This window comes from Peromyscus maniculatus, chromosome 17 (genome assembly GCF_049852395.1).
Source record: "Peromyscus maniculatus bairdii isolate BWxNUB_F1_BW_parent chromosome 17, HU_Pman_BW_mat_3.1, whole genome shotgun sequence".
In the NCBI taxonomy this organism is placed as follows: Eukaryota; Metazoa; Chordata; class Mammalia; order Rodentia; family Cricetidae; genus Peromyscus; species Peromyscus maniculatus.
The window spans coordinates 5,084,998-5,101,045 of record NC_134868.1 but is presented as its reverse complement, the minus strand read 5'-3'; the positions used below and the strand labels follow the sequence as shown (position 1 = coordinate 5,101,045).

The window sequence follows — 16,048 nt, the reverse complement described above, 5'->3', positions numbered from 1 at the left end:
CCAAAATGGACAAGCAGGATACACACACACACACACACACACACACACATACACACACACACAAATAAATAAAAAGTGACTGCCAATCCTTGCCAAGACAAGTGTGGTTGCAGCCTCTGAGGCTTATTCTTGGAAGAGTAACTAAGCTGAGAGAGTCTGACCTCTCAATGGTAGACTGGCATTTAGTAAAAAGATAAAGTCACCCAGAAGCTGAGAAGAATGGAAAGCCAAATTCAAAAATACCACCAATTTCCAGAATGTAAAGTTCTAAGTCATGACATGACACTGACAAAATTCAAGTGTATCAGGTACATGGAATACTGACACTGATTGTGGGATCAAGCTGCAGGCCCTGTGCACATCCTGCTTTACAAATGAGTTTGTCAGATGTGCTAAGACTGTAGGTCAAAGATGATTCCCCAACATTGCAGAGAAACCTTGGGTGACTGTCCAGGAAGCTGGCTATTTGTGTTAAAACTTACATTTTTTTGGAAGTTGCTTGTTTGCACTTCCTGTTTTACTAGATAATATTATGTCTTTCTCAGGTCTGAGGGAGTTGAAGATTAGATAGTTGTAGTTCCAGTTTTCCTTGTTTACAGTTTCAGAAAAGAAACTCACTAAGAGGTATAAAGTGTATAAATTTGAAAGACATCATAGGATAGTTTTCTGTTGTTGATACAAGATAGGATAGAAAGTTAATTAGGTACATTTTAGACTCATCAAAATAGGAAAGATAATGGCATATTTTCGCTGAATTTTCCAAATGAAAATGGACTAGACATTGTGATGTATTTATTGTTCATATATACTCTACATAGTCATTGTATTTATTTTATATAATTTTTCTTATACTAGTTATAACTTTTTATTTTAGACAAAAAAGTGGAAATGTGGTGATATTTTATCTGTGTTCACCAATACACTGTGTCCCCCAATAAAACTTACCTGGAGATCAGAAGAAAAGCCAGCCACTATACAGAAGTCAGGCACCAGTAACACATGCCTTTAATACTATCACTTGGCAGGCAGGGATCTGTCTGGATCTCTGTGAGTTCAAGGCCACACTGGGGAAGAGAGTCAGGCATGGTGACACATGCCTTTACTCCTAGCACCAATCATAGTAGTCTGGAGTTCTGTACAGACAGACAGCAAGTGATAGAACAGGGAGGGAAGGGGAAGTGGTGTAGCTGGGCTCAGAGAGCAAATGAGTGAGCAGAACAGTAAGGCATAGAGGCATGAGTGTGTAGGAAGTAGCTCTTTTTTGGAAGCTGCAGAGTTGGTGGGGTGAGGTTAGCTGTGACTTTTCCTATTTTCCCAATCTCTCAGGTTTTTACCCCTATATCTGGCTCCATGTTTTTTTTATTTAATAAGACCATTTATCAAGTCATCTACAATGCCTCTTTACAGAAGATGACCAGTCCAGGTTCCATATACCCATTACTCAGAGTCTTCACTAGGGTCACCCTCATGCCTTCCTGGGTGTTTTCAATGATCTAGGTTTCTATCTCACCTCTAAAATATCTCTCAATTCCAGTCATGTCTGCTTGTATTCTCCCTCAAATCCCCCTACCTAATCAATCCTGTTCCCTTCCGTATATGCCCCTAGTCTTCCCATGGATTCTATTCTGTATCCTCTTCCCAGGGTGATCCATGCATCTCCCCTTGTTACTCTGGGTTTGTGGATTGTATCATGACTATCTTTACTTATTATTCTTATTATACTATTATAGCTAATAGAAACTTAAAAGTGAGTATACACTATTATTGTCTTTTGGGGTCTGGATTACCTCACCCAGGATGTTTTTTTCTAGTTCTATCCATTAGCCTGCAAATTTCATGACTCTGAGAGTCTATGTTACATCTGTCAAAATGGCTAAGCTCAAAAGCAAAAGTGACAGCTCATACTGCTAATGGTGTGGAGCAAGGGGAACACTCTTTCATTGCTTGGAAGTACAAATATGTACAGCCACTATGAAAATCACTATGCAGACACCTCAGAAAATTGGGAACCAATCTACCTCAAGACCCAACTATACCACTCCTGCAAATATACCCAGAGGACACTTCATCCTCCCACAAAGATAGTTACTCTACTATATTCTTAGCAGCTTTATCAGAAATAAGCAGAAACTGAAAACAACCTAGATGTCTCTCAACTGGGAATTGATAAATAAAATGTGGTGCACTTACACAAAGGAGTATTACTCAGCTGTTAAAAATAGAGTATCATGAAATTTTCTGAGAAATTAGTGTTTCATTCCTATAAAGCAAGAAGAAATATTCATTCTCTGATAGGGACAGCTGACAATATTAGCCCATGGTGATTTTACACAGGGTTTTCTAGAACAAAAGAAAACCAAGAATGTACATATATTGTAGCAGGAATCTTAAAAGTTCTTATTAATAAAATCAAACCCGAGGCCAGTTGTTGGGGTCAATGCTGGTAGATCAGAGAGACAGAACAAGCCACAGCTATCTCACGTTGCCAATTCCTCAGCTGGTCCTTTTTCTTCAGACTGGAAGCTTCTATGTCCTCATCCCAATGGCTCTCAGCTGAACTGCTGCTTAAAAGCCTGATTGCTTAACCAGCCAAATGCCAAACCAGCCAAATGCTTCTAGTTTCTGGTCCTCACGCCTTATATACCTTTCTGCTTTCTACCATCACTCCCTAGGATTAAAGGCTTGCTTCCTGGGATTAAAGGTGTGAGTCACCATGCCTGGCTCTTTCCAATGTGGCCTTGAACTCACAGAGATCCCAGGTGGATTTCTGCCTCTGGAATGCTAGGATTAAAGGCATGTGCTATCACTGCCTAACTAGTGGCTTTTCTGTTCTCTGACCCCAGATAAGTTTATTAAGGTACACAATATTTTGGGGAACACAATACCACCACATTTCCTCTCTTTGTGTCTAAAATTAAAGAAAACTTATAACTAATACAAGAAAAACTATCCAAAAAGTATATACAATATATACAGCCAAAAATTACATTAATGATGTCTAGTCCATTAACATTTGACAGATTCAGATAAAAACTCCATTATATATATTAACAATGTCCAGTCCAGTAACATCTGATAAACTCAGACCAAAAAATTTTCATTACTTATCTTATTTAAAACAAGTAGTTCCTTTTGAAAAGTAGATTCCATAATCTCCCTTTTTATCTTTTCATATCTATATTCTCTCTTTTTTCTTTTCATAATACATTCAATAGTCTACCTTTTGTCATTTTTATATCTTCCCCTTTTTCTTCAGTGTAGATTCAATGATCTACCTATTTATCCTATTATTTTTATCATTTTTCTCAGAGTAGATTCAATGATCTGTCTCATATCTATATTCTCTTTTCCTTTTTGCTTTCTAGGGGTCAAGATATCTTTAGGGAATCTTGAAAAGAGAATTTTTGGGTTAATTGTCAAGTCCTGTATCATTTGTCCAGTCTCTGAATAAAAGGAAAGTTCAGGGCTTGTTTCAAGTCCTTGTTCAAGTAGTCTGTCAGGCTGGATCATCTCAGCTAGCCATCTCAAAACTGTCCTAAGCAGTTTGTAGTCCAAAGCAGATCTTTCCGTGGTGTTAATCAGCTTAATGGCTTTACCATAGTCCTTTTGAAGATTTCAAAGTTGCTGTTAGGTATGGTTATGGTTCCATGCAGACTTTTTTTGTGCCTCCTCTGTGGTTTGGAGCAATCACAGTCTGATAAATGTCTGTTTCTCAGAACCATGAACATTCTTCCCTAGAACAGAAAATCTTCACAACAATTTCTCCCCACCATTTGTCTTGCCACACTTTTCCAAACTGACTTTTGTCGATGCTTTCTTGTAACACAATGGTCCTGGCAATTCTTTTCTGAACCAGCAGCAGTAAACCCTTCGTCTCTGGTAGCAGCATCACCACAGTCACCAACATGATTAGAAGGAGCTGGCAATGTGGAGCAATAGCCACTGCTTCCATGGTCCCACCAATGTTTGTGGTTCAGTCTAGGCCAAAGCTCCCTAGCCTCCTAGGCTGGCCTCAAACTTGGGATCCTACTGCCTCTGTCTCCTTCAGCAAATATTACCGGCGTGCACCACCACAACTGGCTGAGTGTAGCTTGCGCCTGAGCTGGGGCTCACAAGGCCATAGGCAAACAGCTTTTTCATGAATTCGTAACACGAACATTGGGCGCCAGATGTAGCAGGAATCTTAAAAGTTCTTATTAATAAAATAAAACCCAAGGCCAGTTATTGGGGTGAGTGCTGGAAGATCAGAGAGACAGAACAAGCCACAGCTATCTCACTTCATTGGATCCTCAGCTGGTCTTCTCTCCTCAGACTGGAAGCCTCTGAGTCCTCATCCAGAATGATTCCCAGCTGGACTGTGTTGCTCCAAAGCCTGAAAGCTTAACCAGCCAAATGCTTAACCAGCCAAAATGCTTCTAGTTTCTCATCCTCATGCCTTATATACCTTTCTGCTTTGGGGCCAGATGTAGCATGAATCTTAGAGAGTCTTATTAATAAAATCAAACCCGAGACCAGTTATTGGGATGAATACTGGAAGGTCAGAGAGACAGAACAACCAAAACTATCTCACCTCACCAGTTCCTCAGCTGGTCCTGTTTCCTCAGACTAGAAGCTTCTACGTCCTCATCCCAATGGCTCTCAGCTGAACTCAAAAGCCTGATTGCTTAACCAGCCAAATGCCAAACCAGCCAAATGCTTCTAGTTTCTGGTCCTCACGCCTTATATACCTTTCTGCTTTCTACCATCACTCCCTAGGATTAAAGGCTTGCTTCCTGGGATTAAAGGTGTGAGTCACCATGCCTGGCTCTTTCCAATGTGGCCTTGAACTCACAGAGATCCCAGGTGGATTTCTGCCTCTGGAATGCTAGGATTAAAGGCATGTGCTATCACTGCCTAACTAGTGGCTTTTCTGTTCTCTGACCCCAGATAAGATTATTAAGGTACACAATATTTTGGGGAACACAATACCACCACAATATATGACAAAAATTGACTGACTGGGTTTGCTTAGAGAAATGTGGCTGTGTAGTCTTTGGCAATGGTCATGGTCAAGGGTCTGAGGACCTATATCCAATTAGAACACAAAACTAGTGGCATGAGAAATCTTTCTCTGGCACTAAACCTGGAGAGTCCTTGAAGTTCATGATATTCAGTGTTAGAGAATGACTAAAGAACTTAAAATTCTTATGCCAGTTAATGATTGAAGGAGCAACAGCAATAGGTATTGAGACACATGCTAACCAAAAATCAACTGCAGAAATGTTGGAAGCTAGCAATGATTTTTCCTCACTTGTCTTCATATTTAGTTCACTCGTAGGAACATACTACAAACTCAGAGGAGTCATTTCTGGAAACACCCTCAAGACACATTTTTTCCTACTAGATTCTAGATCCTATCAACTTAACAGTATAGATTAACTACCACAATAAATATCATATGATTAATGATTGAAGGACATTGATCAGGATGAGTGAAGATGGGGTGGTCTAAGTAGATGTAGGTCCTCAGACTCTTGACCATGAGTATTGACAAAGACTACACAGCCACTTTTGCCTAGACAAACATAATCAGTTAATATTTTTTGAAATATACAACTATTCTCTGTTCTCTGGTGTTTCAGAAAACCCTGCCTAATATCACCACGGGCTAAAGCAGTCAGGTTTCCCTTCTCAGAGAAAAGACATTTCTTCTTGCTGTATAAGAAAAAAAAACACTCCTTTGCCTGCGAATTTCATCACGTAATCTTGACAACCAGCTTAATGCCCATTGTCTACATGTTTGAATAGCTCAATCTTCTAGAAATTTATTACCTAAATTTGCAAAAACTACCTTCTAGAGAAAGGAACTGAAGTACTACCATGTACCAGCTGCATGCATTTTTCTCAAGCATTCTGCTACTATGAAATGATTCTCAAAGACATTCTCCTATATTACTGTGTAGTGTAAGGGACAGCCTAGTTGTGTTGACACATTTTAAACAAAGAATAAAGTATAGTATGTTTATTGGCAAATTTTAATAATTATGTAGACATTATTTTGAAAAGTGAAAATGCAAAGTTATAGGTAGGATCATGGCAGAAAGATGCCCATTATAAAGATTTAGAAAGAGGTGAATCACTAAAAGTAATGTCCAGCTTCTTATTCTAAGAAGGTGATTAGTTTTGAAGACCATTTCTACCAAAACAAAGAGTGATCTTTTGCGGGGGCTGTGGGGGGGAGTTGAGCAGACAGGAAATCTTCTAAGTACAGAAACTGCTTAAGCTGCAGATATGGGTAGCTCGATAAAAGCTCTGCATTTTTTTCATTTGGACACACTGTTTATACATTCTTTGGATTAGCTGAGGGTTTGCTGCTATGATTGGCTGAGTTTGATGTTTTTTCAAACAGCAAATGGTGGAAGATAAAATAGGCACAAATGAATAATCTCTAAAAATCAATATAGCAAATTAAGTCAGTGATTAACAGGTGAAGACTCAGAGAGAGTTAAAGTTTGAAACTGTTTGAAAAATTGAAAGATGATCCAATAATTGCTCTTAAATAATAGGGTTACAGTTAGTATATGAAAAAAGTACATGTGGACATTTAATGAAAATTAGAAAACACACAAATGCATGCAAATTTTAATACATTAGTATATACAAAATACAATGTAACAATAGTTATTTTCCAAAACACAATATGAGATAATGGACTGCAGATATTCAAAGTTTGGTTTGGATAAAATAGTGTCAGGAAAGTAAATATCTAGACTGGATAAACAAAATGCCTGTTGTATATTCCAAGGTGACAAGCACAAGGTTCATATATAAAGTAAGAATCATATATTTCTAAAAATAATGGAGGGGGGAATAAGAGGTGAAGGGCTGATGGCTATGGTTTGTAGTGCTTCAAATGTTAGAATAGTCCCAGAGCCATATGTCCATACCCGCAAAACAAAGAGTACAGTGTGATGATTGAAGTGTATTGTAACTGTCCCAAGATCCTCAAATTAGGAAACAAACAAGTTTAATTTTCTGAAGACATTTTAGTTTCAAAATGTTTCTTATTCCTACAATGATAACTGTAAATTCTTTCTGGCCCTAACAAAATAATATAGCACTTTGGGAGAAAAATGCATCCTAGTAGACCAGCACTAGAAGCCAAGATAGAAAATACCTCTGTAGCCACCACAGCCTTGCCCTTGGTGCTTTGGTAGACAGGAAGGAAGGTGACCCAGACACTACAAAAAACCAGCATGCTAAAGGTCAGGAACTTGCCTTCATTAAAAGTATCAGGCAGGTTTCTCACAAGAAAAGCCAGGGTGAAGCTCCCCACTGCCAGGCAGCCCAGGTATCCAAGGACACAGTAAAAAGCAGTGACTGAACCCTTGTTGCACACAATGATGATGTGATCATATTCTGAGTGTGTATCTATGTCAACAAAAGGAGGTGATGTCCCCAGCCATATGCCAAGGGGAATAAGTTGGATCAGAGTGCAGAAGGGAACTATGAAGTTAGGTACTCTTGATATCAACAACCATCTCATCCTTCTTCCTGGAGAAGTAACGCTGAATGCCAGAACCACAGTAACAGTTTTGGCTAAGACAGTGGAAAGAGCCACAGTGAACACAGCTGAAAATACTGTCTGCTGTAGAATGCAAGTGGCTGTGTTGGGATAACCAATGAAGAGCAAAGGACAGAGAAAACAGAGGGTGAGGGAGATGAGCAGAATATAGCTAAGTGTTCTATTATTAGCTTTGACAATTGGAGTGGTTCGGTGTTTTACAAAGATCCCAAGAATGGAAACTGCCAGTCCAGAGAAGAACAAGGATAAGGAGGTTAAAATCATCCCCAAAGCATCTTCATAGGATAGGAAGGTGACACCTTTTTGAATGCAGTGAATTCTCTGCATATTGGCATATTGCTTATCTCCACACCTCAAACATTGCCCCATATCTGTTGTGAAATAAAAAGTTTTGAGGGAAATTTATTAGTAAGAGACCAGAAAATGGAGAGATTCCACATTTAGTCATCTCTTGTCACCAAATGAAACCTTCAGTGCTTGGAACGGTTTACATCAAATGGAATTTTTGTCAATGGGGGCTCCATTAACTCCGTCAAACAACATAGGCACCTAGGCTAATTTTTCCTCTTCAAAAAACTAAAAGAAAGGTCCTCTTGCTGAAGACAATGCCTAGATAATACATTAAACATAGAGAAAATGACAGGTTGTCTAACTAGAGCCTTCAGCCCTAATTACTAATGTTGATGGTACTAGAACTTACTCTGAAATCTACCAAAAGAAAACGGTAAACACTACTTTAGTTATAAACACTTTAATCAACATGGTGATGTGTCTGCAAGATAAACAGGTGTAGCAGTGTCACAAACATTGTGGGAGTAACTATTTATTCAGATTTAAGGCCCACTCCATGAGAGGGAACCCATGCCTGACACTGCTCTGGTTCCCAAGAAGAGAAAACCGAACACTACGGTTTAGCTAATGGAATGCAGCAATAAAATGACAGCTAAAAACATCCTCGATCTTTCTCAGTAATCATCAGAAAAGCTTCATCCGGCAGTAGATTGAAACAAATGCAAAGGCCCAGAACTAACAATATACAGAGTGAGAAAACAGAATGTTCAGTCCTAAATGAGATGTATATTAAATCCTCCCATCAGGGCTCAAGGATATTTGCCAAAGAAGAAGCTGAAAGTATGTAAAAGCCAATGGGGATGGAAGGCATCAAGGAAACAAGGCCTTATAGGCACAAGAGGAATGACATGTATAAGAATTCAGCCTGTAGCAGTATGCACAGGGCTGGCACACATATAAGCAAGATGGGGATTCTATGCTGAGAAGGAAAATGGACACAAGTTTCTATATATATCTCCTTACTTAAGTGGGGGTTTTATGACAAGGAATAGATAAATAGCAAAAACCAAAGTATAATTTTTTTTTTAGTTTTTGTTTGTTTTAATGTTTTTTTGTTGTAGTTTTGGTTTGGTGTTTTGGGCTATTTTTTCATCTCACAATGCTCTGCCTGGGCATTTTTTATTTTATTGTATTGCAGGTTTCTGATTATGTGCTTTTATGGGATTTCTCAGTGTGTGAATGTGTGTATCTCCATATGTTCTTGTGCACTTTTATTACTCTACTTTCCTATTTCTCTGTTTGTTTTGTCTTATTCTGGTTTATTTTATTTATTTTTATTTCTTTCTAGTTTATTTTGTATTTCCATTTGTTTTCTATTGAAAGATAAAAGGAAAGTGTGAGTTGGGTGGATAGAAAAGTAGATAAAATCTGAAAGGAGTTGGAAGATGATAAAAACATACTCAGAATATTTGATATAAAATCAATTTAAAAAACAATAAACTTTATTTTTGTAATCTTTATTACAAAAGGGTCTGTAAATGAATATAAGAATTGCAAACCAAAATTAAGCATACAAAAAGCATATACAATATAACGTACTTAAATACTGTTAGAATTTATATCGGAAAGAGAAACTGGAAAGTTTCACATCAAATCTTACACTTTTAGAATTTAATATATTTTGTACACTCATTCATCACAGAAAACAAACAAAAATCATGACATAATTAGAATGAGAGAAAAGTTTCATTAGAGTATTTTAAAATCAGAAGATCCCAGTGCAAGGTACTTCAACTTCAAAAACACCACAGATGCCAATGCAGGCTATTCTACCATTAAAAACTATATGCATCATTGAAGAAGAAAGAAAAACTTTTCAAGATATAAACAATCTAAGGATTTCATGCACAAAAAGCTTGATCTACAGAGAATACTAGAAGTAATACTTCGGCCTGAAGAGAGGAATTAGCATACCAAAGAGGGATAGAAAACAAAGGACAAAGGTATAATTATTGAAGTAAAAATAAGACTAAGAACAAAGATAGCCCAAAAGCATCAAGGTGAATGCAATAAACTCACATCTTTCAGTAACTAAATTTTAAAAGATTCAACTCCCCAACCAAAAGACACTGAAAGTTCAATGGATTAAAAAACAAAATATATCTTTTCATTGCATTCAAGAAATTCAACTTGTCTACAAAGTTAGTTAACACCATAGAATTAAAGGATTGGAAAAACAATTCCAATCAAATGAAACCAGGAAACAAGCTGGTTTCTATCCCCTAAAATCTTACAAAATGAACTTTAAGCAAAATTAATCAGAAGACATTCTATAGGATACTTCATTCTAGTCAAGGGACCAAGAAGCCAAGAAAACATTACAATCTTAAGCACATGAAGTCTACACATTGACACACCCAATTTCTAAAGTAATATATTACTAGAACTCAGGGGACTGATTGACTTCGATTCAGTATTATTGGTTTCAATATCCTGCATTGTGAAATACACAGCTCACCTAGATAAAAATAAATGTAGAGACACAAGATCTAAATGACACTATATATCAATACCTCACATATACTCCAAACTAAAGACTAATGACTATAAATTGCATCCAGCAGCCCATGGAAGTTTCTGTGAAATAGACGACAAGTCACATATATTAATATCACAAAACAAAAGTCAATAATACAATAAAACTTCAGTAACTTCACTGATTGTGTCTCTTCAAAATATAATAAAATTGGAATAAACAATAAAAATCTCTAGAAAATACATAAACTTATAGAGACTATATGAAACACTATCAAAGGATAAGTGTTTCGAGAAGTAAATAAGAAGGAAAGTTAAATATTCTTAGAAACACATAGAAAAACACCAAATATCTTGAACATGCAAAAAGCAGTGCTCTGAGAGAAATATATATGCCTGCAAAAAAATTTAAAATTGTGCAAATACATCTCTTTATTTTTAAACTCCAGAATTTGGTAAAGCAAAACCAAACAATCCTAAATCCAGTACATTAAACTATATAATAAAAACCTGTACAGAAATTAATGTAAGAGAAACACAACAAATGAAACTAAGAGCTGGGTCTTCAAAAGAAAACAATCTTGACAGTATCTTATCAAAATTAAACTAACAAACAAAAGAGATTCAATAAATAAAAGTCATACATAATAGGAAAATATTACAACAAGCACCAAAGTATTTTACAATGTTTTAAGGGAATACTTAATAGCCTACAACTCATTAGACTGGAAAAAGTATAACAAGCAAATGAATTTCATTACAGATCTGAATGACCAAAGAAAATCTAAGAAGAAATGAACAATGTAAACACACAAACACAAATAAGCTGATTGTTCCAGGAATCAAAAAGTCTTCAATATAAAAGAGCCCTGTTTCAAATGCATTCAAAATTAAAAACTAACAGACTTTCAAAGAAGAATTACAACCAGTACTTCAGTAATTTTTCAAAAGATAGATTTTGTCAAAGGCCTTTTCAGCATCTAGTGAGATGATCATGTGTGTTTTTTCTTTCAGTTTGTTTATATGGTGCATTACATTGACAGACTTTTGTATGTTGAATCACCCTTGCATCTCTGGGATGAAGCTTACTTGATCATGGTGGATAATTGTTTCGATGTGTTCTTGGAGTCTGTTTGCCAATATTTTATTGAGTATTTTTGCATAGATGTTCATGATCGATGTAGTTCTCTTTCTTTATTGAATCTTTGGAGTTCCAGGAGTCCATCCGGCAAGAGAGAGGAGGGATTATATGTGCAAGAGATATCGAGACCATGATTGGAAAAAGCACAGGAACAAATAGCCAAACTAGCAGAAACACATGAACTGTGAACCAATAGCTGAGGAGCCCCCATGGAACTGAGCTAGGCCTTCTGGATAAGTGAGACAGTTGATGAGCTTGAACTGTTTAGGAGGCCCCCCAGTCAGTGGGACTAGGACCTGTCCTTGGTGCATGAAGTGGCTTTTTGGAACCTAGGGCCTATGCTGAGACACTTTGCTCAGCCTTGGTGCAGGGAGGAGGGGACTGGACCTGACCTGCCTCAACAGAATCTACCAGGTTGTGCTGAATCCGCAGGGGAGACCTTGCCTGGAGGAGGTGGAAATGGGCGGTGGATTGGGGGAGAAGGCTGGGGGGGTGGGAGGAGGGAGTATAAGGGAATTTGTGGCTGATATGTAGAATTAAATTAATTATAAAATAAAATATTTATTTAAAATAGATCGAAATAGAAGGAATACTTGCAAACTGCTTCTAAGACACCAAAATTATTCCAATAAGAAAGCAGGGTAAAAATTTAACAATGAAAAAAATAATTATAAACCAGTATCACTGATGAAATTCATGTCAAATTCTCAGTAAAACAATTGCAAATCAAATATTGACATGAAGCAAATAGATCATCCATCAAATCAAGTTTCCTGTTGCAATATATGAAAGTCAATAAAAATAGTACATTATGCAAATAGACTAAAAAACAAAAATAACATGGTGACCACGATAGTTGAGTAAATAGCATTAATAAAAATCAGCCTGTCATGCTTAAATATCTAGGGAGGAAATGATGTAAGGGCACATACTTCAACATAATACAGGATATATTTGACTAGCCCAAAATCAATATTGTCCTAAAGAGGAAAAAAATAAAACCATGCTAATAAAATCAGGAATAAGTTCACTATGTATACTCTTAATTACAGTGTTCAATCATAGCTGGAAAAAATAAATAGATAAAGAAGATAAAGGAATATAAATAGGAAAATAATTTAAATTTTCCCTGTTTACATATGTTATCATACATACAAAAAGATCAATAAATAGCACCAGAAAACTTACTGTAAATTAAGAACATGCCATTTTTTAAAATTGTTAGATCAAAATCAGTACATTTACAGAGACAGATACATTATATTCAGAGAAAGAAATGTTAGACATGTTTTCATTCAGTTTTCACAAGATAAAAAATCAAACTAAAGTTCCCTTATGCATTCATATAACCACTGCTCCAACCCACATTTTGGACATCTTGTATTCTAATCAGAAAAAACTACCTTATCTTCTCCTCCCCATGACTTTCCCAACCCTGAGATCTACAGAAGGCCCCACATCCAGTGTCCTGGCCTATTCTGAATAACCAATCCACTGTACTCCAGCATTCATGGTCTGGACACAACTCATGTCTCCCTCCCACAACCTATATATCCCTGGAATACCACACCAAAATTCTCTGCCAGACAGAGCCTACATATCTTGTAGACATTTCTAGACATATGAGTCTGTGTGATCCCCCTCTTCATACACCTTGTCTGGAAAGGACAACACTTCTTTCACACAAATCTGTACATGTATCATGAATGCCAGCCCAACCTATGGTGTCCATCTGATTTCATTCCCTTAAGCCATCTCCAGCCTTTATTCCCTACCCAAACTGTACATTCTGTGATCTATTCCACCCTACTCTGTCTATGACAGTCAGAAAATTGGGGAAAAAAGATTCTGCATACACTGAACTGATCATAAAAATACAAATAAAATAAATAAGAGCAAGACAGTATCCCATCCTCTCTGAATTCAAAAGTCTAACAGAAATGTTCTCAAACAAGAATCACCCAGATAAAATATAGGAAAAAGAATGTGAGAGAACCATCATAAGCATCAAAGAATAAATGGAGTTTAAAGATGACATGAAGAAAGAGCTGAATGATTTTTAAGAAGCATTAACATAAGGAGAAAAAACACTTGAATGATCTTCACAGAAACTAAAACATAAGGTTGACAAAAATGGAGACAACCCAGGATTTGAAAACCAATGTATTAATAAAATAAAACCTTTGAAAATAACTGAAGCCAGGCAGCAGTAGCCCACACCTTTAATCCCAGCACTCAGGAGGCAAATCTCTGTGAGTTTGAAGCCAGCCTGGTCTACAGAGCGAGATCTAGTACAGGCACCAAAACTACAGAGAAACCCTGTCTTGAAAAACTGAAAGAAAGAAGAAAGGAAGGAAGGAAGGAAGGAAGGAAGGAAGGAAGGAAGGAAGGAAGGAAGGAAGGAAGGAAGGAAGGAAGGAAGGAGGGAAGGAAGGAGGGAAGGAAGGAAGGAAGGAAATAACTGAAGATGAAACACAGGTGGGAGGTGCCTCTAATTTTTATACAAACAAGACAGCACAAGGATTCTAGTCACCAAAGGCATACACAGTGATACCTACTTTCCCAAAAATATAATAATTATCAAGACAGATTTGTGATTGTGTTCTGCTTATCATGTAATTTTGTAATTCATTTTAGTAATAGATTTTTAAAATAAATAACTAAATACAAGGACATTAATTTGATTTTAGATATTTTCTAAGTGATATCCATTTATTGGATTTAAAGAGGAATACTAAAGAGAAAGGATGACTGTGTTCATAAGGTTTACACTTACTTGTTTCATTAGAAATCTCATTTTCTGGACAAGGAGTACAATCAAAACAACAGATAGCCTTTCCTTCCATATGTGCTTTCCTGAATCCAGGACTGCAACTCTCACTGCACAGTGATTGTGGGGTCTGAGGAAAATCAGAGATGCACTAGTAACTACTTCATCATTCATGCAACATAACAATAAATACAGTGACTCAGTGAACAGCAACTTTACAACATAACACTGTGTTCTTCAGTTAAACTGATTCTTTAGAAGTTTTTTGTTTGTATATATGTTCATGGCCTAAAGATAGTGCTCTAATCCTGAAACTCTCTGAGAATTGGTGGAAACTGTACAATTTGGATCCTGATAAACAGAAGCTCACTAAATTGATGCTTTGAGTGTGGATATTTTGAACCTGGTACCAGATGTTTTTCACTTGCTCCTTGATTATCATGTCCCCACATATTTTCTTCTGCCATGGACTTCCACTGTAATACTACCCTACAAGACAAATATCAATAAAATAACTGACTATGGTACACAGTGATCTATACTATGTGTGTTTTTATAGGTTCAGTTCCTTAGACAATTTCATAGTGCTAAATGTTGACAAAGGCATTGTATTTGGATCTTATGAAAGACATAAATCTTATGCAAAGATTGACAAATACACAAGACCAATTCTATCAGTGTAAACAAAAATTCCTTAAATTGTAGTTGAGAAAAGTACATTGAAGGCCAATAACAGAGAAACCAGAAATCAAGAATAATAAAAACATAATTATGGTGCTACTTATTTGTTTGTAGTTCAAAATATTATGTTAGCTTCCACCAACCTCTGTAAATCCTAAGGCCCACTCTATCATGTCCTCATGTAAGGACAATTGCTGACCAGGTGGAGCAAATGGAGAAAACATCCCTACTTTCAACACGTGTACAAAATGTGTTGGAAAATGGCAATAGTTGAGAATATCATATTCTGCCACAGATTCCCTTTTCTCATCCAAAATCACTTGGTTAGAATCCAAATGGTAAAAGTGAATATTCCTTAGAAAGGAGTGCAGCTACGAGAGATGAATGGCTCAGGTTAACAAAGAAAGCAATGTATGGAAAAGCCCTTCTTGTTTTTTATCTATTACATCACAAGGCAGATTTAGAACAATAGTAAAGCATAAAAAGTTCAATGGTATGAAAACTGAAATATCAAAATATTACAAGATTCAGTAAGATGAAACAAAATGTACTATGAATCAGAACATGGTTAACTGTTGTTCATCCAGATCTCAGTAGTGTAGTGAAAGCTTGACATATTCAAAATGTATACAGGACATAAGGATACTTGTGTATCTAGGGATACATAAAATTCACTTTATAAGAGATCATTTATATACAGTGCCCATGTTATCTCATCAGCGTTTAGACATTCCTGAAGTTATTTTGTATATTGACAGCTCTTCAGCAAATTGTAATTAAATCATCATTTTTATATAGAAAATATTTTCTGCTGAAGATGTTAACTTACTTAAATGGCAAAACCCTAAGATCAGGGGAATGGAATACCAGACATGGTTAATGACACCATGCTGGAAAATATTGGTTTAATCGTCAGAATACATGTAATGGGAAAGAAACGACTCTAGCAATTTGTCTTCTGATTTCTATGTGAGTGCTGTGAAACCCAGCCCCATATTTACATTGATGTAGTCACACACACACACACACACACACACACACACACACACACACACACACACTGTGT

General features: G+C 36.6%; 1 protein-coding gene across 1 annotated transcript in view; it reads right to left on the bottom strand.

The window, feature by feature from the left end:
* Nucleotides 1–530: 530 nt before the first annotated feature.
* The window catches only part of LOC143269139 (vomeronasal type-2 receptor 116-like), a 68,504-nt gene continuing 52,986 nt past the window's right edge, over nucleotides 531–16,048 (bottom strand). Inside the window, exons 6-9 of the mRNA XM_076553826.1 lie at nucleotides 15,126–15,353; nucleotides 14,308–14,431; nucleotides 7,070–7,935; nucleotides 531–560 (exon numbers count right to left, since the gene is read on the bottom strand). Of these exons, the coding sequence (XP_076409941.1) occupies nucleotides 531–560; nucleotides 7,070–7,935; nucleotides 14,308–14,431; nucleotides 15,126–15,353 (1,248 nt within the window). The remainder of the gene's footprint in view (nucleotides 561–7,069; nucleotides 7,936–14,307; nucleotides 14,432–15,125; nucleotides 15,354–16,048) is intronic.